This window comes from Dreissena polymorpha, chromosome 13 (genome assembly GCF_020536995.1).
Source record: "Dreissena polymorpha isolate Duluth1 chromosome 13, UMN_Dpol_1.0, whole genome shotgun sequence".
NCBI lineage: Eukaryota > Metazoa > Mollusca > Bivalvia > Myida > Dreissenidae > Dreissena > Dreissena polymorpha.
In genome coordinates this window covers 22,616,369-22,643,579 of record NC_068367.1, presented here as the reverse complement: position 1 = coordinate 22,643,579, position 27,211 = coordinate 22,616,369, and the positions used below count along the sequence as shown (strand labels likewise).

Genomic DNA, 27,211 nt, shown 5'->3' with positions numbered 1-27,211 from the left:
TTTTCAACAAAACTCTCCAATTTATTCAACCGTTTCGCGTTGCAACGCCTTATAATTTTCAGGTTGTTTGAATCGTCATAAGATGCATATAATGGATATTTTAGGGCATGATTAATGTTTAGTATTAGTGTTTCTTCACAATTATCATAACTACAACGACGTTTTGCGTATCTGAAACATTTTTTTTATTTTGTACCAAAACGTGAAAAGGTCTCTTTAATTGTGACAACCGTATATTCAGATAATGAAAAAAAAAGATTTCATCCCTTTGCTGAATATTTTTTGGGGTGCGAGTTGACTTCAAAAAAGTGCGAGTTGACCAAAAAAACACGTGCGAGTGGACCAAAAAACGTGCGAGTTGACTACAGTGCGAGTTGACTTAGGTACGATCGAGTTGACCGGCTTCCGTCTGATAAAACCCAAGTTGCCTTGTGTATCCCCCTATGATAAAAAGCACTTACCGATGAGCAAGTTTCTTGTGGCGAACAGTAAGGCGAACCTCTCATCGTTGTCGTTCATCTCGCCGAACCCATGCTCCCCCATGATCTCCCCATATCCTCGCTCTTCACAGCCGATCTTGGTGTTTAAGTCAACCACAAAAATGGTGATGTATTTCTATCTTGTATGATGGTTGAAAATATGTTGTAAAAGTTGTCCCTCTCGTCCTCTTTACTGTCGTTCGGCGGGGCGTAGCACTGGATTATGTCCACGTTTTTCCTTTTCTTTTTTGTCTGAAAAGAGGCCGTCATGATCCGTGGTCCGTGCGCCTTACACCCGATGCGAACTCTCTGTGTCGACCTGAAAAGCATCAGGGCTACTCCATGTGTGTGTGCGGCATCGTCCTGCGCATGCCATGTGAACAACATTAACTCATCGGAAGTCAGTTGCTTCCTCCAAGAGACAGTCAATCTTGATTCACTTCGCTGCTGGTGAGGTTGAACTTTCCTATCTCTGCGGTTACTTGTGCTGTCGTCACGATGTCGTACATGGTTCGGTGATTCCATGTACCGACGGTGGTTGTTGTCCTGGTGGAGATGATGGCCTTCTGCCTGACACAATCCAGCTTACTCCGGCTTTCATCGTCTGGCGCCATACGTCCTCAAGCTGTGAGGTCCGCTTTCTCCCTGGCCCGCGCCATACGTTCTCAAGCTGTGAGGTCCGCTTTCTCACAGGCCCGTGGTGTCTGTGGTTATTCTGTTTAGGCGTTTCTGTAGCAATTAGGTTTGACATGGTAGGGTAACTACGCCTAACCCTCCATCTTTTTCAGCGCGGGCTTTGTGACTGTCCTATGCGGGGTTCAAAAGTACAACTATCCCTTATTCTCATAGTATCGACCATCCTCATTGTATCGTGCCTTTGACGAAAACCCCTCAAAAAGTGCTTAAAAGATTTTATTGATTGCTGTTTATTAATGACTATCACGGCGAACTTTCTCGCGATTTCCGGTTTTCATTTAAGGTAGGTCATGTTTATTCCAGGCCGATATTATTATTACACGTTATTGTGTTAGTTTTTTTAAGCCGCTTATTGTGAAACAAAAAGTATATAAATAATTTAAGAGAAATTTTAACAAGATTTTCGTGTTTGCATTAAGAAATTATTTATAAAAAAAGAACTTTCGCATAGTAACAGACGTTAGCAACCAATCAGAAGGGCCGATATTATGAGAAACGGTTTACATGAAGCTGATTACTACATAAAGCTTACTCTCGCCATTTTTTGGCAAAACATAACCGATTTAGATTCTGTTTTGTTCTTATTTCCAAGAATACACATTAAACTATATATTAACGTATTAAACATATATGTTTTTCCAATATTTTCACTTAAAATATTTAGATGTTTTCATTAAAGTGATATTAGACGCATCTAACAGCATATGCTATGTTAATAGGTGTCTATCGCTACCGTTGTTTATGTTTGATGTTTTCACTTCATATGTACGATGTAAATCTAAATTTAGCTTTAGTGCAGATTCGTTCATACGACACAAAGACACAATTTTGTTTTACGGATCATTTTAATTTCCTGCAACGATATCTATTCATACGACACACGAACACCAACTCAGATCCTAATAAAGACAGTTCCGCTCGGCTTAGAGGACTGATACAGTCATGTAAAATTGTGAATATAATATATATTTTTATAAACAACTGGTAGCAAGATGAGTTGCAGATAATTGGTCAGTTACCACATTTTAACTAACTCGTTTGACCTGTTAATTCTTTTCAGCTCAAGTCAACAGTGAAAATGCGTCTAATATCAAGGGCCGATACTACGGATACGAATGCTAACCATGTTACTGTGGAAGGGAAAGCACTGCGTTTTTTGACAACAGTCAAGTTATTTCCCTTGACATGTTATCGCTGCTCACTTTCTAACTGATAAACGATTCTATAAATACACATTTCATTCAATCCGTGACGTCAATTAGAAAATGGTTACAATAACATGTGCGTGTAAATATCTATTTTTATACCATGCATTACAGAGTTTTCATTGGACCGCATTGTCACATGACCAAAAAAGATGGCCGACTGTTTACAGCAAGCTAATTGTTAATACACAATCTTTGGTTATTTCTCCGAATGTATTGTATAGACAGCAATTGCATCAGGTATTAACAAGTCGATTGAAACAAACACTTTATTAATTTATAGATGGATGATAACTCGCTAAACTTTATTGTTTACGTTATTGTGCAAAGCTTAGGCTGATAGTGCTTTAATTGGCAACTCTCAATTTGTAATATCCCTAAGTTAAGGCTTAACATAACTTCTTAAGCAAAGTAATACACAATATTTCATTTTTGGAGTCTGATATTAGTGGCATTAAAACGAAATGAATAATGTTGCTGCTTTGCGTATGTCAGTATGTGTTTACCTTGAATATTGACTTCAGAAATTAAAAGTAAACAGGTATAACATAGCACCAATTTGACCAAAAGTTTGACTTGAACCCCAAACTGTCACAGCACTGTTATCAAAGGCATAAAGATGTCTTTGTCTGAGAGCGAAACAACTTATTCTTATGCATGCTCATAATTCATCTGACAAACAGTGCAGCTGAGTGCAGAAATTTAAGAACATCATTTTTGATGGTGCATGCAATAATAGATTAGAAGGAAAGCAGAAATGTCGGTATAACCAAAAAATAAGATAACAAATTGAACTGGTAACATGCATTACCCAAATCAACCCAAATCTTAAAAAATCCACCCAAATCCATTAAAATACTAGAAATGGCGCGGCAGAGGCCGACGCGTATCCCCACGCCGAATGTTTGACCTAGGTGTGCCCCAGGGTTGGTAATGGGGCCATGCATAGCTGAGATTGACCGTATTGTCATAAGAGAAGTTCATCATCAATTAGAAGTGAATTGGTGTAGAAATGAAGAAGTTATAGTAAAAGGCAATTTTGGGTGGGTGTGACATATGTGGGCAGGGCGCCCCAGGGTTGGTAATTGTGCCATGCATAGTTGAGATTGACCGTATTGTCATAAGAGAGTTCAGTATCAATTTGAAGTGAATCGGTGTAGAAATGAAGAAATTATAGTAAAAGGCAATTTTGGGTGGGTGTATGTCTATGTGGGCGGGGCGCCCCAGGGTTGGTTAATGGGGCCATGCATAGTTGAGATTGACTGTATTGTCATAAGAGAAGTTCAATATAATTCAGTGAATCGAGTAGATGAAGAATTATAGTAAAGGCAATTTTGGGTGGTGTGGTCTATGTGGGCGCTTTTATGTGCATAGTTGAGATTGACCCTAATGTCATAAGAGAAGTTCAGTATCAATTTAAGTCACAAGAAAGCAAATTATAAAATGCAATTTAATGTGGTTATAACCCACACAAACGCACAATTAATGGACATGATGGGGCCAAAAATACTCACAAAAAGACCCATGTGCTTAAAAAGTGCATCTTTTGCCTTAACAGTTGATTCAATTATATGCTGTTAAATTTTTTTGGGTGTCCTATATGCGGGGCGCCCAATAATTATTAAACATATAAATTTGTGTATTTTCATATTCAAGTAATCAATTTTATACTTTTTGTGCACAGAACATTGTTAACATTTATTTTTAATTAAAAATTCATTGCAATTTCAACAAATTAATATAAATAATTTTTGATCAACATAAACAAAAATAATAGCATCTATAATAACATGTATGGTCTATACACATTGAACAGTATTGTACTGTATAGAAAGATGATTGAATCCTGGCTTAAAGGAATTACTTTGAGGCGCGGAGTGCAGCTTTTTTCTTTCTCTCCAAGTCTGCCACCAGCCGTCAAATTACTGGAAACTTTGTACTGTCATGGCATTATGTTTAATAAATCTCTTGCATATTCACATTTATAAAGCCTGAAAAATATTGTTACATCTTAAGATGTTGAATATTGACTGTTACTGGTAATCTTGTTGTAAATGGTTATAAATCTCATCAAAAGGTTTGTTTGCTTGTTGTATAAAAATCATTATATAAAAAGTTTAAACCCCGATACTGTGACTGTAAACTTTTCATAGGGAAATACGTTTGATAAAAACTATTATAAACATATACCAAGATTGTATGTACTCAATTTGTTGTGGACTGGTAGGAATGTGAATGTTTAGTAATCATAACCAATACCCTGTATAGTTTTATCTGAAAAAATCCAGAATTTCTTGGCAAGACAGGGTGCAGTTTTCCACTTGTTATAATAATTCAAGGATTTTCTCCATAAAAAGGTATTCAATCCATTCAGTCAGTTGTTTGTCTTTTAATCCATTTATCTGTGCGAAGATGGTCATATAGATGGTTTCTAGACGAAAACTTTTTCCTTAAAATGTTGCAATTTAAAATGGGGAAAAATCTGTTCTTTAATGATTACAAATTTGTTTTTTTAACAATCAAATTTGTTATATAAAAATTCGAAATGATGGTTTTGTATTGTAAATGTCAATATTCAGAATTGAAAGACATTGGTCAGTGACAATACGTAAATTTAGAAATATTTACCTTTTGTTGCTCAAATGCTCTGATTATTAGCACTTGAGGTTTTTTAACCCTTTTGGTGCGGGAACCGAATTTTGAAGGCATTTGCAAACAGTTTGGATCCAGATGAGACGCCACAAAACGTGGCGTCTCATCAGGATCCAAACTGTTTGCTATTCTGATAATATTCTTTGAAAAAATGGAAGAAAATACTAATTTTAGAAATTCAGCAGACGACATTTTAGCAGACGACAAATTTCCCAGCATGCAAACGGTTAAAAAAGCCTTTTCCATAGATTTTGGTTCAGCAGAATATCAAAAAAAGGCCATGATCTATGATAATTAATGCTGGTTAGGCTAAAGTATTTAGTTAAAGCTGTGAAAGTCAGACGGACGTGCAATATTAAAAAATATTAATGTCTTAACAATTCTTGATATTGAGAACTTGGCCCAAGTCGCAAGAATAGTCAGGAGCTTCTTTCAGCTATAAACTCAAGTTAAGGTTTCATGGTTTCATAAGTGGACAGGGTACGTTGGCCTCATATGGGCATAACGACTCATTTTCGCGTGACGTTGCTCATAAGTTGATTTGTTATGTTCTGTGTTCAACATTCAACATTAACATCAGTTTAGAGTTTTCTGACAAAAAATACATTAACATGACAATTGTGAACCTTGGGTTAATGAAAGGGAGAAGAATAATAAAATAGACATTGGTTTTTGGATGTATTTATTATAGATATTGTGTTTCTTTTATGACTTTGATTTATCATGCCCCCCTTCAAGAAGAGGGGGTATATTGTTTTGCCATGTCGGTCCTGTCCGTATTTCCGTCCGTCCACCAGATGGTTTCCTGATGATAACTCAAGAACGCTTACGCCTAGGATCATGAAACTTCATTAGGTACATTGATCATGACTCGCAGATGACCCCTATTGATTTTCAGGTCACTAGGTCAAGGTCAAGGTCACAGTGACTCGTTCTTGGATGCAGTTTAGGACCACATTTGCAGATTATATTATGTACTGGTGTCGTGGGTTCTCCGTCCCCACCAGATGGTTTCCGTATGATAACTCACAAACGCTTACGCCTAGGTTCATAAAACTTCATAGGTACATTGATCATGACTGGCAGATGACCCCTATTCATTTTCAGGTCACTTGGTCAAAGGTCAAGGTCACAGTTACTCGAAATAGTAAAATGGTTTCCGGATGATAACTCAACAATACTTACGCCTAGGATCATGAAACTTCATACAGGGCTTCCCCTGGCTCAAAAATTTATTTAGCCAACCTTTTAGCCAATTGGATTTTTTTGTAGCCAAATTTTAGAAACTGTAGCCAAAGTTTTAGCCAAGCATTTGGGACCGCCTCGTGAAAGTCTAGGGGTGTAAGAACACAAATAACTACAATATGAAGCTTAAATATATTTATTATTATTATACCTCACTTTTATTCACAATGCTTAACTCCCATAGGCAATCGTGACATAGAAATACTGTCTGACCCAGCGGGAATAAATTTACTGTCCAAAATATACTGTATCCCGCTGCCATAGCAATCACGTGCCATCAGCGGGAAAAAAAATACTGACAAAAAATACTGTATCCCGCTGCCTTAGCAATCACGTTCGGAATGTTCGAAAATTATACTGTCCCATTCGCGCATGCGCAGTACGCAGTTGTGCGTGTCCGTTGTATTTGGATAATTAAAATATCGATTGCAGCTGAAACTGTGCGGTAGAATAGATTAATGCCATTATTTAAGCTTTGACAGGAGTCAAAAAGAAAATCAATTTAGTATAAACGACACGCTTACCTCAAAGGCAGCTTTAATCCAATGCTAATAACAATAAAGTTACAACGATTTACACTTCAGTGTGTGTTCTTAAGGTGTTATGCATGACAAACACACAATCCGAAATACGTTTTGGATTCGTTCGATGCTTTAAACAAATATTTTACTTTTAAAAAACCACCACGTCCATATTGTTGTCCCAAAATGTTTCGTCACCGAAATGACGTCACACAAGTACGTCATAAATTTCGTAATCAAGTGATGAAAATAAAATACGGAAAGCTGGTTCTGTAATATATTTTCAAAAAAATAATTGACGAATTAACAAAATTGATGGGATAAATTGATTACGTAACTAGGTCGGTGCCGAATAAAGCGATGTTCATTTTGCTGTGCCGTAAATCTGAACCACTCAACATATTAATGGTTGTTCATTGCTGAAATTAAATTCAATTATTGATATAAAATTGTTCATGGTTCATATAAATTGTTCATGTTTGAATAGTTTATTCGGTATAATAAAATAAATATTACATGTCTGACAGGGTGACAGTAAATTTGTCAACTTTCGGAAAAATACTGTCAACCTTGGCTTCGCCTCGGTTGACAGTATTTCCTCAAGTTGACAAATTTACTGTCACCCTGTCAGCCATGTAATATTTATATACTATAATCATCCTTTTAAAATATTGTACATAACAGAATATCAGTTTATAACAAAAAACATTTAAGATATGCATACATCTAGATATACATACATCAATGTAATAATCATACTTTTATTCTACATAACAGAATATCAGTTTATATATACATCATAAGCACATGTTCAGTTCACATTGTTTACAAAATAAGCACATTTTCATTATACTAAAGATATTCATTCTTGAGCACATATTTCAATCTTTGCAAAACATAACAGTTGATCAAGACTAAAGATGCTTTATTTTCAAAGCCTCTCACTTCATATTGTTAAACAGTTATATTTGGTCATTTGGATATGATATACATCAGCTTTGACAGCTTCTGTTGTTAAAACATTTTCTGTAAGTGGTGAATGATTTCTAGGCTCAAATAAATGCATGTTTTTCACGCATATTTCTTGACAGAAAGGCCCAGATAATTGCCACCATCCATTCTGGTTGCCTGAAATATGATAAAACATAGTTTTACAAACTATCAACAACAAACCAACACATAAATGTCCGTATCTTTAAATGTCCGAATTTTTAACATATCCGAAATATATTACAACAAGTGAATGGTATACTTTTTATTTCCGAAATTGTTGGTTTCTTAATCAAACTTTACCTAATCCCAAAATATTATAATAATGAAACTATAAAACAGAAATGCTCTCAAATTCCTGTGTTTTTGTGAAGAAATAGTTTTTTGTTAAATGCTTTTGCCAGGCCCGTGGTATTGACATAATGTTCGATAACACCTTTGTTTTCGCACCAGCAAGCGTTCTATACATAGATGGTGACGTCACTGCCAGTACACAATGCACCAGCAAGTTTCCTTTGTTTCGATGACCGGTTCTGACCGGTGTTGCTGCAGACTGCGTATCAAATTTTCTGGTTAATAACACGATGATGTATTGACGCACAGTCGACGGGTTAAAGAGTTTACTATCTGGGATGGTACTTGACAGGCAAAAAACGTTTCGCCGAGCATTTTCGCCAACCGAGAATTTTATTCACCGAATTTTAAAAACGTTTCGCCGAGCATTTTCGCCAACTGAGAATTTTATTCGCCGAATTTGCGAAATTTTCGCCAACGGCGAATTTGGCGAAAGACAGCGGAAGCCCTGTTCATAGGTACATTGATCATGACTGGTTGATGACCCTTATTGATTTTCAGGTCACTAGGTCAAAGGTCAAGTTCACAGTGACTTGAAACAGTAAAATGGTTTCCGGATGATAACTCAAGAATGCTTACGCGTAGGATTATGAAACTTCATAGGGACATTGATCATGACTGGCAGATGACCACTATTGATTTTCAGGTCACTAGGTCAAAGGTCAAGGTCACAGTGACTCGAAAGAGTAAAATGGTTTCCGGATGATAATTCAAGAATGCTTAGCCTAGGATCATGAAACTTCATAGGTATTTTGATCATGACTGGCAGATGACTCATTGATTTTCAGGTCACCAGGTCAAGGTCACAGTGACAAAAACGTAATCACACAATGGCTGCCACTTCAACTGACAGCCCATATGGGGGGCATGCCTGTTTAACAAACAGCCCTTGTTACTTTTGATAAAGAAATTGATGTATACATGAGATTCTGTTGTTTTCCTTATCATAAGGATAGAAAAATTAAGACATATATAAGAATGCAAAAAATGTGTTTCTTTTATGACTTGATTTATTACTGTTGTTAAAAAAACTGATGTAAACATGTGATTCTGTTGTTTTCCTGATCATGCATGTAAGGAGAGAAAATTTAGATACATTAAAGAATGCAAAAAAGGATTAAAAAACCAAAACAATTAACCACTGAACGACGAAATTAAAATAACTGAAGTCTTAATCAAGCATTTAGTCTATGGTCTGTTTTGCCTGTCTTTATACAGTTATTCGGTGATTTTATTAATGGCGAACAGTTAAAAAAAAAATCCCAAAATTGATGGTTTGCCTTTCAGATGTGCGGGAAATAGTGCTCTAAAGTATTCGGGATTTCGTAATTAATGGTTATAATCATTCTTGAAACATTTAAATGTAGTACTACAATATATCCTTTGTTCATTTGAATAAATAAAAATGATGTGCATATTTGTACGTACTAATAAACTATAATATATAGAGGACATTTGTTGGATTCGGTGGATTATCAATTTTAAAGTGATATTATGGGCATTTTTTACTTTTTAATTGAGGTAAAAAAGAATTAACAGGTCAAATGATTTAGTTAAAATGTGGTTACTGACCAATTATCTGCAACTCATCTTGCTACCAGTTGTTTATAAAAATATATATAATATTCGATATTTTACATGACTCACCCACTCCTCTAAACCGAAATGATCCGTAAAACAAAATAGTGTCTTTGTGTCTTATGAACGTATCTTTACTAAAACTAAATAAGATTTACATCGTAAATCAAATCATTTGTGTCGTCAGTTGTCAAAACGAAAGTACAGTTGATATTCAAATGCATTATTTTTCTCTTTCTGGGATATTGTTTTAGTAAGTTGATGCTGCATTCTCAAATATAAGTGTATACGAATTGAAAACACCAAAATTTAACAACGGTTGCGAAAGACACCTATCAAATTTTAGATGCCCATAATATCCCTTTATTCACTAGTGATCATAGAAATCTTGTTCATTGTCGGACATATAATTCATTTTAAGTAATTCTTAGGAATGGATGAAACTATAGGGAAACGTGTATTTTTATACCCTTTGAACATGATGTTGACAATTTGGATTATGACTACAAAACATGGTACCTGTCTGGTACTTACGAATGGAAATGTAGGGCAGAGGTGACAGGGATATTTTGTGGAAGTGGCTGTCTTAATATACGCTGCTTTCTTTATGTTTTGGTACTACATTGCGCTGAGGTAAATTTTCAGTAGGAATTTTGTTTCGGACGCGAGTATACGCCGTTGGAAACCAATTTTGCCACCTAATTGCTGTCATCCAAGCTTTTCTTCTACATGAGTCTTTAGGCAATTATGTAATGTTACTTTTAAGCTCACCTGAGCACAACGTGCTCATGGTGAGCTTTTGTGATCGCTTTTTGTCTGTCGTCCCTTGTGCGTTGTGCGGCGTCAACATTTGCCTTGTTAACTCTCTAGAGGCCACATTTATTGTCCAATCTTCATGAAATTTGGTCAGAACATTGGTTTCAATGATATCTTGGATGAGTTCGAAAATGGTTACGTTTGCTTGAAAAAAATTGCTGCCAAGGGGCGGGGCATTTTTCCTTATATGGCTATATGTGGCTTTAGTAAAATCTTGTTAACACTCTAGAGGCCACATTTATTTCTGATCTTCATAAAACTTGGTCAAAAGATTCATCCCAACAATATCTTGGACGAGTTTGAAAATGATGCCTGTTGGTTGAAAAACATGGCCGCCGTGGGGCGGGGCATTTTTCCTTATATGGCTATAGTAAAACCTTGTTAACACTCTAGAGGCCACATTTATTTTCCAATCTTCATGAAACTTGCTCAGAAGATTTGTCCCAATGATATCTTGGATGAGTTCAAAAATGGTAACCTTTGCTTGAAAAACATGGCTGCCAAGGGTGGGGCATTTTTCCTTATATGGCTATATAAGGCTATAGTAAAATCTTGTTAACACTCTAGAGGCCACATTTATAGTCCGATCTTCATGAAACTCGGTCAGAAGATTCATCCCAATAATATCTTGGACAAGTTAAAAAATGATGCCGGTTGGTTGAAAAACATTGCCACCACAGGGGCGGGGCTATTTTCCTTATATGGCTATAGTAAAACCTTTTAACACTCTAGAGGTCACATTTATTTTCCGATCATCGTGAAACTTGGTCAGAAGATTTGTCCCAATGATATCTTGGATGAGTTATCGCAGGATCCAGAAAAGTGTGACGGACGGACGGACGGACTGTCGGACGGACTGACAGACGGAGCACAAACCATAAGTCCTCTCCGGTGAAACCGGTAGGGGACAATAAAAATACTGCTGAAAATGGTGTTTTTCTGGATCCTGTGATAACTTTAAAAGTTCTTAATATTTTTTCATGAAACTTGGAACATGGATAGATGGCAATATGGACATTATGCATGTCATTTCATTTTTTTCCTATGTGAAAAATTCTGGTTGCTATGGCAACAAATAAAAAGAAATATTCTGACAATGGTGGAATTTCTGACAATAGTGGAGCCTGTAGGGGACTATTATTGCTTGGCAATAGTCTTGTTACTTGTGGTCTGTCGATAATCGGCCCAAAAATAGTTTACTATTTTCTAAAGCATATTGTATATCTAAATATTAAAGTTTTGAGACGACATCAATAATAATAATACATTCAGTAAATTATATAAACATTATGTAAACTTATACAACAAAACATATGTGGTGTCGGCATGGTTATATTGTTTGTGGTGTGTAGCCCTAAAACAATATTCTGGCACTTCGTCATGTTCACAGATATGAATTAAGAGTTGGAAACATGATAATGTCTATTAAATTGTTATATTTTGAGACAATACTGACATATTTAACACATATTGTGCATTTTTTTATTAAACAATGCAGAAAAAATGTCGATATTGCCTGTATTCGTCCATATCCGCACTTTTCGGTCAATCGGCGGATAGGAGTCATATTCGCATTTTAGATGGACCGCTTTTTACCCTGGATACTCGTGATACCTACCCGAATGGGAGAAAACTTCTTAATTACGAAAAGGCTCAATAGAAGTAAAGCGTTTGAAGAAGTAAATAGCCTCTAACTAATATATATTTATGTTTAATATTTTCTGTTTTGTGTAAGGTTAATCAATAACTATTTAAATATTATTAATCAAGAGATAATCATTTATTTCCCAATTTAAAAGGAAATTTGCACTTTAATTCTGATGTTCACGAATAAAGGTCATGTTCCCAAATTGGCGAGAAAAAGCCCTGAGCATTTGCTTACCTACTTTTGTGGAAGACTGATCTGATAATCGTACATGTTGCAATAAACTGTCATCACTTGATTATAATATTTTGCGAGTTTCCTTTTTCCTTTTTTGTTTCAGTATCTTAAATTGAATCCGTTTGCTTGTCAGATGTTTCTTGAACGTGAGGTTGAAGCCTAAGATATAGGGCAGTTTAGAAATAGTTACAAAAGTCTCTATTTGTGGTTAAAAGACTATCAGCGATGGTAATATTTCTATAAAATGAAGAGGCATCCTTAAAAATTCCTTCCAAAAACAAAATTGGTCAGTGATAATAGAAATCTTAAGATTTAAGTGTCAGAGCCGTGCTATATTTATCTCCAACGTTACTAAATAAAGACAAAGTAATTTCGTTCTTGCCGTAATCTGTCAATTACCTAGTCCAGAGAGAGCTGGAGCTCTCTATTGGCAAATTACTTTTTTCATGAAGATTTCTATTTTCAGATCGAGCAGGATTGATTTTCCCGGGAGTTGCTGCCTTCTCAGCTGTCGCATGCCTGAATCTGTCCTAGAAGTTCCAGTTATTGGAAATCTGTGCTAATTTTAGCAACATACGAGAACTAGCTATTTTAAATCCCTCTTAAGAATTTAATCTAAAAGGAAAATTATTTTTTTTAACTTCGGTGCTTGTTTTAATTCTTCTTGGTGATATTTTATGAGAATAGCTTCAGACTTTCGAGGCTATTTTTGGAGTAAAATACCATAATTATAGGCAGCAGAAGTGATCTCTGACAGTTGAAGACATTCACTAGTTTTGTGCGATAAAAAATACGTGCCAGCAAAGCGGTCAAGTTGTTGCTCAACAAATGGAGAAACTTCATTTGTGACACTTGAAAATTTAATGGAAAACCATGTCGTCCAACAATTACTGTAAGTATCACAGCCATTAACATGCATGTGTTTTCTTGACAATCTTAATATTTAAAATTAAATATATGACATTTCATACTTTTTCCCATTAGTTTTTAGCTCACCTGAGCACAATGTGCTCATGGTGAGCTTTTGTGATCGCCTTTTGTCCGTCGTGCGTTGTGCGGCGTCAACATTTCCCTTGTTAACACTCTAGAGGCCACATTTATTGTCCAATCTTCATGAAATTTGGTCATTAGATGGGTCTAAATGATATCTTGGAAGAGTTCGAAAATGGTTACGTTTTGTTGAAAAACATGGCTGCCAAGGGGCGGGGCATTTTTCCTTATATGGCTATATATGGCTATAGTAAAATCTTGTTAACATTAGAGGCCACATTTATTGTCCGATCTACATGAAACTTGGTCAGAAGATTCATCCCAATAATATCTTGGACAAGATAAAAAATGATGGCTATATATGGCTTTAGTTAAACCTTATTAACACTCTAAAAACCACATTTATTGTCCGATCATCATGAAACTGGGCCAGACAATTTGTCCCAATGATTATCTTGGATTAGTTCGAAAATGGTTCCGGTTGGTGGAAAAACATGGCTGTCAAGGCGGCGTGGCATTTTTCCTTATATAGCTATAGTAAACCTTGTTAACACTCTAGAAGCCACATTTATTTTCTGATCATCATGAAACTTGGTCAGAAGATTTGTCCCAACGATATCTCTGACAAGTTGGACAATGGTTCCAGTTGCTTGAAAAACATGGCCACCAGGGGGCGGGGCATTTGTCCTCATATGGCTTCAAGAATCTTCATGAAAAAACTTTGTCAGAATATTTGTTTAAATGATATCTTGGATGTGTATGAAAATGGTTCTGGTCTGTTGAAAAACGTGGCTGCCAGGGTGTTCACTAGTCATGAAATTTGGTTAGAACATTTGTTCTAATGACATCTTGGGCTGCACAGAACAGATCAGTTCCTTTGAATCTCAGGTGAGCGACTTTGGGCCTTTCAAGCCTTCTTGTTTAATATAAATATTTTCAGGGATATTTTAATACCTGCATTTTGCATAATTGAAGCACTTTCATATAAAAAAATCCATTGTTTCTTTGCATAAGCGTCAGCTGGGAAGCACCAATTTTACAGCTAGGCCTAAACAGAAGGATGCAGTACTGTGTTGTCCTCTTGGTCCAAACTGCTGTCTCAGACTCCATTGTGCCCTGTTTAGATCTGATTGAATTAGAGTACAGCAAACTGTATTTGAAGTTTCAATTAATTGAATACAAGTTTATTGTTAACTGTGAAACTAGTTATATAAATTATAGAACAGGATAATGATTGAAAATGCATATAAAATTAAATATATACTGTCGCGTAATCGTTCATAGTTCATGGACGACACATAGTTACTAACAATGTTCAATACTCTTAAATTACCAGTGTGTAGCCTATCATTCGATAAATCGTCATGCGCATAATGCCAAGATGACGAGTTTTGCATTAACTACCATTTTCTCGTGCCTCGCATGGGACAAGTCGGTCCCTCTCTATTTATGTTAATTTCTCTGCATAATATAGGATAAAATATTCAACAACACCATATATCAGTTTCTAGTCCAATTTAATGTCTAACATACTTAATATTTTCAGTTATACAAATACGTTGTGATTGCTACATGATTGTGTCTTTCTCGATCCGTACGTCTTCAAGTCTAAACGCTAACTGAACTATTCCCCTCTAACATTTGCCCCATGAAACTCTATTATGAATCCCATTGGTCAGTGTTCTATGTGTGTTTATTTCTGATTGGCTGAATTACAACCTATGACTGGAAAAGTCACTATTCAAGTATGCACCCGCTAATCAGCATTGTGATACCAATAAATAATGCAAAAACAGCCCAAGGCTTGTGTCAACAGCATTGTAACCCCTTTGTTGTTAAACATACACCAGATCCAAATATTTAATCTTTTGACCGTCATGCATACTCGCCACTGATATACTTGTCAATATTTCGTACATAAAGAAAACCCAAATATTTCACCCAATTTCTCATCATTATTTGACAATACATACATGTTCATGTTAATGATATATTGTAAAATAGGTAACAGGAATTACGATATAATTACTGGGCACATTAAAGTGCATTTTTGACAAAAGAGTGACCTGCCAGTTTCTGGGCACAGGAATAAGATTTACAAAATTTGAGGAAAAAAACAAAAACAAGGCGAAATTCATGTGGAATTTATGGGGACACCATAACCGCTATACAGCGTAAGGGTCTTCCAGGGCTGCGGAGCCATGCACTTGGATTCTAAAGCATGTAAATAGTCTAGATCATGGTTATTTCACAGTAATAGCAATGTCACTGAAAAAATCGTGTTTTATTAAGCTATGTTGATCATGGAGGGTTTAGCAAGAAACTGTTGCATCTTCTCCACGTTTCTGTATGAGATACAATCGTTTTGCGCTCAACACTCATCACATCCATATCATTTGATATCATAGTCAGTTCCTTCCCTGATGATCAAAGCAAGTGTACATATTTTGACCTCCTCACGCTGTTTAAACAATGTCCATTAGCCCTTTACCTCTTAGAAACGTATTTTGACACATATGCAGTCCCTTAGAAAGTTTAATCTAATTAAAGACCTTTCTCACTAGATTCAATTTTTAAAGGCTTCATTTCCAACCCTTAGATACTGATGAGCAGCAGACAGCATAAAGCCTGAACGGACTGCGAGTTACTCCCAGGCTGTTCTGGTTTTATGCTGTTTGCACATTTTCACTTTGCTTTTAAGTTGGAAAGGGTTAGTGATAAACATATTCCAGCATGTCAACATGGTATTGCCCAAACCACAGCAATGGCAACAACAAATAATCCTGATCTTACATTGTTTTGATCCTGTGTGTATCATTGATTATCATTGTAAGTTCTTACTGTAAGAACTTACAATGATATCAATGATACGAACAAATACTCAACTATCTGGTCACTGAATGAGTCGCGTTCTGGGAAAACTGGGCATAATGCATGTGCGTAAAATGGGGTCCTAGATTAGCCTGTGCAGTCAGCACAGGCTAATCAGGGCTGACACTTTCCGCTTTTATGGTATTTTTAGTTTCAAGGAAGTCCTTCCTTACCAAAAATCAAGTTTAGGAGGAAAGAGTCATCTCTGATTAGCCTGTGGGGACTCCACAGGCTAATCTGGGATGACACTTTACACACACGTCAGTGCCCCAGATAAGCTGCGTATCTGCGTCTTTCACCCTATTAAAATGTAAAAAAACGCAAAGAAATTCAATAACATGCGTATTGAAAACGCAACCATTTTGATTTGTACGCAAATTCGTCAAATTCGATGCGTACGACACAATGGCTTCAATCGAAAATGCTTTGCTTATTTTCGGTAATTTCTATTTGAAATAATTATCGTCACGCGTCTTTATTAAGCAAGCGCCTGGATGACGGAGCATGAAAACAGTCAAGCTTTATTCAAACTCTCTGCGTTCTAGATTTCATAGTTAAATAAAGCGTCTGATCAAATTATTTTCCTCGACATACATGCATTTTTAATCTGACTTTATCCGTCGCTCATTGTACATGTATTTAAAAAGCGCCTGTACTTTCAGTTTCTATAACGATGCGAAATAAAAATATCTAAGAGAGGTCGAAAGACGTCCGCTATTGTTGCGCAAAAATATCAGTCGATCGCAAACTGTTTCGAACCAAGAAAGCAAGAGCCAAATGATCATTCGTGTTATCGATTTTTTTTTGTTTTAAGTTTATATTAAGGACAGTTTCAATGATTAAAATGTTATGAAACATCAGTTTATTAAAGTTAATTATGATAGTTTAAAGTTTTATTGAATCAATACAAGTGAGCATCTTCCACAAAGGTAAAACATCAGTGATATAAAGGTATGCATTTTTATTAATCATTTCACCCTATTTCAAGAAGGAAATCACCCTATTTTTCAAAATCAATGGGTGAAAACCCTATTTCTCAAATAATTATCTGGGGCACTGCATGTATTAGTACAGTTTTCTCCGAACAAGGCTCAAATGATAAAAAGAATGGCGCAAATATTTCCGTATCAGTCACTGTAATTGAATAGCAATGTGAATTCTGTATGAATGAAACAAGGTAATTTCCTGTTTAAAACATTCTAATGGACCCATTTTGACAGTGTTTTGACCAAATATTTTAACAGTTGAAAATATTAAAAAAAAAAAAAATTAAAATTACGGTAATAATTATAAATTTTCTGAAACCCTATTTTTAAGCTTAAATAATTATTTTTGTGACATCTTTTTCAGACACCCAGATTTTTCCCTATTGATTATGACAGTTGCATTTAATCATAAAGCAACAGATTTGTGTTAATACTGTTACGCAGTACAACCCGGTAGATGAATGCGACTTGAATGAAACATTTGCATTATTTGGGTAAAAATGCATGTTTGCCAGAAAAAGACAAAAGATTCACAAAAATGAATGAAGGCATCATATTAAATATTATACAACATGTTTTTTGTATCGCATTCACAGTTTTTGGTGTGATATATTTCAGAACAACTGCATATTGGCAATTAGAACCAAACAGTTTAATTTGATTGCTTTTGAGAATTTGTGTTTCGTTTAGTAGTGTCAATTCACAATTCCATCATTTACATATATATGTTCCTGCTTAACAGAAGTATGACAAATTATAACACATTTTATTGGGCCAAATTATAATGTGTTAAGATCATCGAATTGACAATGTCCACAATTCGCCTGTGTTCAAATTAAAAATTCTTACTCCAGTACATTTATGTGAAATGCTTATCCTTGTACTCTGTGGTAAAAGTACAACCTTGGAATATCTTCGTGTCAAACATAATCAAATACAATAAAATTATGTTAAATTAATTGCAAATTTATTCTGAAGTACTTTATACTTAATGGTGTGGTATTTACAATAACACAATATTATTGAAAGGTGAAGTTATGCCAAGAAATGTAATCAATTCCAATGCATTAGGTATATTTTTTCAGTTTGTCACTCTATTCTTGGACACTGTATTTTGGGAATATGTTTGAGAATCTAAATTTTCTGACATATAATATGTATATATATATTTTTTTTTTTAAACAATACAAACTAGAAATTGCGCGGTTGCGGCCGACACGTATCCCCATGCCGCAACTTTTTACCAAGGGGTCATATCGAAATTTCAAATAGTGCACTGTCGCACATATGCTCATAGCTACCATGTGTTTTAGTTTCAAGGTTCTTCTGCTAATAGTGTACGAGGAGATAGTGGCCAGGACGGACGGACAGACGGCGGAGATAACCACATAATCCCCCTGCTTTAATTCGGAGCGTGGGGATAATTATGCAAGTAATAATAAAGTGTTCAAAGCAATTTTATATGATTGGTCAATGCAAATCTTTAAATAGATTGAGTGAAAATAACACTCATTAACAGCTTATAATGTTCAATTTTCTAATGTGTACACAAAGGTACAAAAAATGTGGTAGATAACATAATCATTAAAATGCCTGAAACTTTTGACTTTGTGTTTATGGTACTGAAAAAGAACGAATCATACTTTGAAAAAGTATGGTAACTAGTTTAGCACATTTTACATCACATTAAACTGACTGGACTACTGTGAAACCATTCATTTTTGACAGCACAAAATTTCGTCATTTTTATAAAACGATTTCGTCAGCACTTAAATTCGCCGATTTCTGATTTTAAATTTTTTTTAAATGCGTCAGTCAATATCCGATTTGTGTGTAATACATATTCGCGATCAATCGCAGCTGCGAAAAATCGTACGAATGCGGGAACACACTTGAGAATCACTGCAGGAGGTGGGGCCTGTTTGTCACATGCCAATTAACTAGTCTTTTGTTATCAAGGGACAGTAATGGACCCTCTTAATGTATGCCATTCACACGTTCATTGTTATGATTAGCGGACAAGTGGGATCGAATAACCGTTAATGAGTGTTTGTAACAACGAAGCCAATTGCCCATTAGTCTTTTTTTATTATTATAATTGCCATACTGATAACAATTGTAATTCTAGTTTGTATGATTTTTATTAAAATGCTGTCAATACCTTTTTAAAACTGTTTGTGTTATACGAAAGAGGTTCCAGTTTGTTAAGTGTTTTTTTTTTCAAATAAAATGCTTTTTTATTCTGATATCAACATTAAAATTATAAACTCTATGTGTGTGTTTGTTCTTAAAAAGTAAACAACCGGTATATAAATCAATAATGTCAATAATTTAAAAATAAATAAATTGATACATTTAAAATAGTAATAAGTGTGGTTAAACGCAAACAATCAAACAACAAACAGCAATTAAAATATTCTTTATTAATTTGTGATAAATACGCATGTTGATCACACATCGTCATCTTTTCATTTGGTTTATTGTCTTTCATCGGCATTCGCTGCGTGATGGCTAATATGCAACACCCCTGAAAAACACAATGCACCTAATTGGTAATAAAGTTATAAATAATTAGCGCTAATTCATTACCATTCTACATAAACGAAGTCAACGCATTCGATACAGCTGTACTGCACACGCGTTTTAAAGAAGTGTAACGTGTCAGTTAAGTACCTTGTGTAATCTTTTTCACAGCGCTGATATAAATACAAAGTAATTGAATTTTACTCTCAGATAGATTAATCAGTAAATTACGATAAATCATTGTGTATTTTTTTTTCTCTTACCTTCCAAAAGAAAAACTTATGTAAAGCAGCATATGTTAACTCATGTTTTTGAGATGCCTAATATAAGTAATGATGAACGCTTGCAACAAGGACAAATCATAATCAATCATAATTTGCTGTTGTACTGTTTTGTTTATGTCAAACAAAAAATTGAAATTCTTAGAACTCATTGATTTAATAAAAACTGATTTTTAAAAACATATGCATACTAAGGACAATTTTTTTCAAATCCTAAAAATATTCCTCAGTATAGTACATAATGTAAGCTATTAATAGGCGCACAACAAATTTCAATACATTATCACTTCATTGTCAATACATAACTTGTGAACGATTATACATTAATCATGAATATTTCTAATATGAAAAATGAGAATAACAAAATAACTGTTTAACAATAAGTGATGACAACATCTGTTTAAAACTGTGAAGGCATAATGTCTTAAGTTGTAGTCTATACCTTAAAATGTAAAAGCTGTGAGAAAAAACTCATAGGCTGCAAACATATTTTTTTAAAGGATGATGTCAACAATTAACATACACCTCTAAATATGAAAACCGTCCGAGAAAAATTCCATAGAACAGTTTAATTTCAACTTCAAAACAACTGCTAGTATGTGTTGTGTTAAAGTTTGACAAATCTTTATTTAAGCACGAAATACTTCAATCTACATGTATACCACTCAACTGTAGATGTAGACTTAATTTTATGTTGTTTTTTTTGTAGAAAATTCTGAGTTATGTTTGTGAGCAAGTAAATATTTGTGTAACAGCAACCAAGTATCACTTGAACTAATCACATATGTCCGGCTGTAATGCGAAATTGGTCTTACCGTCTTTATCCTAATAAATGCGCCTGGGCGCGATGCGTCTTGACACGCGGCGATTTGCCGAGTAGAAATATGTACAAATTTGATTGTATACTATAACAAATGTTAAATAATTTTCAAATAAACGAATTAAAGAATTTCAAATTAACGAATATAAGCAATGATTTTGTAGGTCAGTAACCATATGAAAGAAATTTACACAGTTTAATCTCGGAAACGAGACTTGCTTTAAACATTGAAACAAAAAACGATATCTATTTGCATATTAGAGTTGCTAAAATACACAGACTACACAAATATAAATAATGTTGACCATTTGAATAAAATCAAATGTTGGTTAATTTTTTTAATGATTACTTTCACTTCGTCACGATTTTCAGAAAATGACTTGTGTACATGTGCATCTAAATTTAAATTTACACATTGCTTCAGGTAATATAAGCGTGTTCAGTGGGAATACCGCCGTCCTGATTGGGCTGCTATTTAAGTTCTTTATTGGTCGTTGCAGACAAATACATGTATAAAGTGTACACGACACTTGTGTGCAGTCAGTATACAATACAATAATTGTTTCACTAATGAAGGAACTGTAACAGCGTAATGGTAACGATACAGCGTGTTTGAATTATATTTTATTAAGAGGAAATGTCAATTCAAGTATTTCGCGAGATATCTCAGTAATTACCCTGTAAGTTGAAATTCACAACAAAACTTTTAATGGACATTAAAATTAATGATCTCAATGTTGTACTTGCTATGAAATGTTTATTTACAAATAAATACACCCACACCAATTTTCGCACGCTTTTTATCAGGACAAAGAAATTCATTTAATTCATGTGCACTATGTATATGTGGCTATAATTTGTAGCCGAAAATAGCTGTACACGACGAGCGCAAACCATGTCAGGTGATTAAGGCATGTTGGAATACAACTGTCTTGATTTGGCACTTATTTCATCAAATATTTAAATAGAGGCATATGCCGAAATTCATTTGATACTTTCGAAAATTGCTAACATTTGTGTTTGACATTTTTTAGCACTTTTATTGTCAATATTTACCATAATTTGCTTTTAAAAATGGAAATCGGGCATATGTGGGATTATCGAGTAATGGATAAAGACGGGAAAAGTTTCATTAATGCGATTGAGACAGTTGAAACGTATGTATCGTGGAATCGAGAGACTCTGGAAAATACAATTATTGCAATCAGTTTATGAGTTCTCCATGGCTTCAAACTGTTGATTGCCTTATCTGCAAACACAACAATTATCACTCCTCCAGGTGCGGTATCCTACTGCTAGGTGCGAACACGGTTTTGTGTTTTTACGCGGCGTTTAAAAAGACAGAAAAAACTGTCACGGTGTGAAATATATGTTGAAATTTGAAAACAACAACGATCACAATCCCATTTTGTTCTACATACAAATAATTTCAGAAGGTAGTTAATCTACATTTAATAAACTTTATGATTCGGAACTTGTTATCAGTTTCTAATCAAGGTAAATTATAGTTAATAAGAGTGTTCGCAGAGTGACTCTGCGTCACATCACCAACAATTACCTTGGCGACGCGGCGAACAGATGGTCGATGGCGAGTTAACTTTGCGAACACCTGTCGTCAAACTCTGCGGATCGCGGAATTTGTTGGTTTTGTCTGAGCTGAACTGTACCTGGTTGATAAAAAAAAGAATTTTCCATCAATAAAATGCAATTACTTTACCCCCTAGCAGCCTTGAAATGGGGGCGCTATTATTTTGATCACACCTTCATTTTATTACCTGATAGGGGCACTTTTATAAGGGCGGGAGCGTTTATTAGGCTAAAGACAGTATGCCATATGCAGTACACTTTCGGGCGTTATTAAAATTCAGGTTGTCAAGCAATTGTAATAATGTAATGAAGTTTATTACAATTCGGGTCGTTCTTACACTTCAGGTTGTAACATAGCTTGCCATATATTGATTAAACAGGCTAGTTTGGAGAAAGGCTTGCTATATATTCAATTTTGCTTGATGTGACTCATGTCTTCTTGATTATGTTGTGAGGTTACTGTATAAGGTCAATAACCTGTATATTGAATAAAGCAAAAGTTTGACATATATCAGGTTGCGGTTTTCCTTCAGCAACTCTACACAGTCATTAAAGTTAAATTTAAAATGCCTTGCGGGTGATATTGTAAGGACTCGTGCACAAGAAAAACAACAACTATTTTTGATATGTCCACATATATTTAACTTCACATACTGTCACGGTGACAGTTCATTAAATGAATCAGTATGGTGGTTACATACAATTAGCATGATGAGAATTGGGTCCTGGGTTAGCTTTTGTTTAATTAAACTTCTCCCTTAAAAACTATATTCAAGATATATTGCCTCCTGGAGGTTCCGTTTTCTACATATGTACAATCAGTGCTGCCATTTGTGAGGATGCAATTGTTCTTTTCTTATTGTATAAATTGATGGAAAGGCTATTTTACACAGTATTTTAAACTTAATCATTGGTTAAACCCCAATGTGGATCCTAATGCATTAAGACTATTTTCTGTGTGTAAATAGGTGAATACACATCATTTCTAGGATCTTGTAATAGGTGCAATATTGGGGCTCTAACATTAAGGTTCATGGGGGGGGGGGGGGATAAAATTCATTAAAACTTTGCTTTGGTTTTTAGATGGTCGCTTTAGCGACCGTCTAATGTGCTTGATGTGAAATTCAGGTCGATACGGCCTAGGTATGATTAACCCAATACCCGATTGCGTATCCGTGCAAGAAAGAGTTGTATAATTTATGCAAGAGGTTTGAGTTCTCCAATTATGTGTATTCACAAATGGAAACATTATATTAATATCGTGTTACATTAAATATTTTCGAACGGTGTTTTATAGAAAAGAATCAATAAACAATGATCGTAATGTACGTGTCGCGGAGGAGATTGTTTATGAATGATTAAAATAGTCCACTTTCTGCTGCGTCTGCGTGACGTAGTATTTTCGCTCAGCTCATTCCTAACTCTGCGGCTGGCGATAAACAAAGGGGAGTCCGGATGAGAATAACGCACTAGTATAAGGTTACGCTTGTTTATATTCACAGGTCTCAATTAATAATACGTTGACCACGAGCTCAACAATTATTACAGGGATACGATAGACAACATGAAAAATGTTTCATTATCGCTGAAACTGTTAAAAAACATTTAAATATAACAAGAATAATTAATAAAAAAAATGTAGTCATGCTGTTTTGAAATAAGGTTTGGAATTTTGGTTTCTAAATAACTTAATTCAAAACAAAAGTATAATTATTGTATTTTTTACTTGTTAGTCGCATATTTACCGCATTATAATGTGTGTTATAATAGGCAAACCATACATCAGTAAAATTCAATCTGCCTTCGCACATAGAAGGAATGGGTCAATTGGGTGCTGCGTTTCCTTTGCTTACTTCAGTTAGAGGTCAATTCTTTACGTAATAGCAAACACAAGGCTCCGGCTTAAAAAAGGAGCGACAATAAAAGTCGTAGTCACATGGTATTTGCGTTTAGCGTCCTATTTGGTCACGTGGTTCTTTTTTCGCGGGTGTTTTGGCATTCATGATATGAGGCTATTAATAGATGCGCCTGTCGATAAACAAAGGAAAGTTTACGGGTTATAACAATGCAATAGGTTACGCTCTCACATACAACTCAATTACGAAGTACAGGTCGTAAATTGAGAGATTCGGGAAAAAGTTGACGCTTATTTATATTCTCAATTTATAAAACGCTGAACACAAGTCCAACAATAACTTCAGCGATACAATAGACAAAAACAAAAAAAATGTTTCATAATCGCTAAACCCGAATATAACAAACAATTTATAATAATAATACGAATGACCTGTTTCATAACCTCGTTCATGCTACTACAGCGGGTATTTCTAAAAACGTTCTTTGGTTCTGAACAGATAGCGGCGATCTTTTGTATTTACGGGTGCTTGCAACGCAAAAGTAGAAGGTTTAGCTTGTTTATATTCACAGTTCTCAATACATAGACAGTTGGATTTGAGTTCATCAATTACTACAGGCATACTATAGGCAACCTCGAAAATGCTTTATAATCGCTAAAACCGAAAACAACTAAATATATTTTATTAAATATATTTATAACAATAAATGTCTTTTAAAAATGTAGTCGGCGTATACGCTGACTTTGAAATAAAGTTAGCAATTTACTTTTCTAAATAATTAAATACAATTAAACAAAAGTTAAACTATTGTGTTGTGTTTTTCACTTGTAAGCTGCATATTCACCGCATGAAATGTGTGTTAGCATTGTCAAACCACACATTAGTGTGAGAAAATAAAAAATATACTACGGGAGAGAACTTCATAAGTGTCCTCATATGCCTTGTTATGAGTATCTTTCTTCTCTATCGAAATATATCGTATGTTTATATTTTATTTAAACGCAGTTTTCTTTCGACACATTTAAATCACACGTCAATAGCGCCGTCATGCGAAAATGGGTCTTATGCCTTTCGGCAAGCGTTTGTTAAACCCAACATGTGCTTTTGCGCAGTCAGGCCATAGGCGATGCTGTTCGCTTTAAAATCACTCAATATGCTATGTTTCTCCTTACCAGAAGGAGGGATAGCTGAGTGGGCTATTTATATGATGGGCGAATATGGAATAAGACCCATTTTCGCATGACGAGGGTCATTACAAATCTCATTGCAAATTGAAAATGCCACATTTAAGATCAATGCTTTTTGATACAAAATTGAATTCAAAATAGCAAACTTGTTAATAATGGCAGCCTATCCACACATTAAGGAATGATTTCCAGACGTGCTGACCAAGTACGGCAAACATTGTGGTATGATAATTAAACGATTTTCTCTTATCGTGACACTATACTATTTCGCTAATGATTGTTTACTCATCTTGGAGGCGAAAGTGAAATTCTGCGAGATTGATTGTAACGCGTAATTGTAACAGGGCCACAATTTGTGTCGTTTGAGCATACAGAGAGAAGTCCGGAATTCCTTACACTGAACAGAGCTGCATCCTTTAAATTGAGCACATACGCAGTGATTTAGCAAAAATTCAGAGGTTGTATCTCGAATCAGCTTATTAAATATTCGAAAATATTCATGCGTGTTTGTTGGCGTTATGTAAAAGTCACTAAGATGAAAACTGAAACAGCTACGCCTAAAAGCGCATTAGTGCTCTATACCTATGTTTATGTTAGCGTTGTTGACACCGTGTGAACTGCTCGGGTAACAAGTAAAGCATAAACAGCAATGTTTATATACTTTTATTCCTCCATATACAAGATACGAAGATTATTGTATATTTTGAATTTGTATATGGTGTCAAAATCAAAAATTTTGTACACGGAACTTTCATTATGAATTTATATTCTTGGTGAGATAGTCATTTGATATTAGAAAAATATTCCTTTAACATGATGGTGACTGCAAAATTTCTTTATATTAAGTTCGCATAACCATTTTCATCATACTTTCTATGCTTTCAAAACTTCCAAAAAGCATGTTGTTTTTATTTTGTCTTAGTTATTTCTATGAAATAATAAGGATGATAAAAAGTGCACACAAATTCGACCCGTGCGCTATGACACACACTTTATAAAGTTGAATGGCGTGTGTTCATTTTAAACTTGCGATTGATTTTCAAAAATTAATTGCGTCTTAAATTATGCAATAGCGAACATCTCCAGTGCCTTCAGCGCTTTGATTCTTCATTCAATGTGGTACAATATGGTCAAACTATATATCATTTTAAAGCTTAAGACGGATTGAATAACATAAACACATTTTTGACATTCAATATTTGTGTTCTTTATTCATATTTTGGTTTAAGACCAATACATTTTTACACTAATTTACAAAATCTCAATCTAAAGTTAGGAAGGATATGCACTACCTTAAGTTGAATAAATACAAAGCTATATACATATAAAAGGTCAAGTTAGCAACATTTCACAGAAAATTATTGTTATAAAACAACAAATGAGTTTTTATTCAACTGCCTTTTTTTGATAAATTTCCTAAACAAAGTTCTAAAAATAACTAAAACGTAACTACTTTTTAAAAATCCAGGTATGGTGGATAATAAGGCCACAATTCTATTTCAAAGGCTTAACAATTTTGTTATTTACCTCTCAACCAAATTGCAAATTTTAAACCATCTCAAATTGAAATAGATTGCATACGACATATAAAATTGTAAAGGAATGTAAAGAAATTGTCAAACCGATTGATTTTATATTTCGATTCCTTCTACCCATTTTGAAAGTGTGGCCATCGCTGTGCTCCGTAGAAAA

At 34.8% G+C, this 27,211-nt stretch overlaps 1 protein-coding gene across 2 annotated transcripts in view; it reads left to right on the top strand.

Moving 5' to 3' along the window:
* Positions 1-2,518: 2,518 nt before the first annotated feature.
* LOC127855111 (histone deacetylase 4-like) overlaps positions 2,519-27,211 on the top strand; it is a 183,587-nt gene continuing 158,894 nt past the window's right edge. For both annotated transcript variants that reach the window (XR_008037353.1, XM_052390479.1), the window contains exons 1-2: positions 2,519-2,620; positions 12,885-13,310. Coding sequence is in view for 1 of the 2 variants with exons in the window: in XM_052390479.1 (XP_052246439.1) it covers positions 13,292-13,310 (19 nt within the window). In the remaining variant the exon portion in view is untranslated. The remainder of the gene's footprint in view (positions 2,621-12,884; positions 13,311-27,211) is intronic.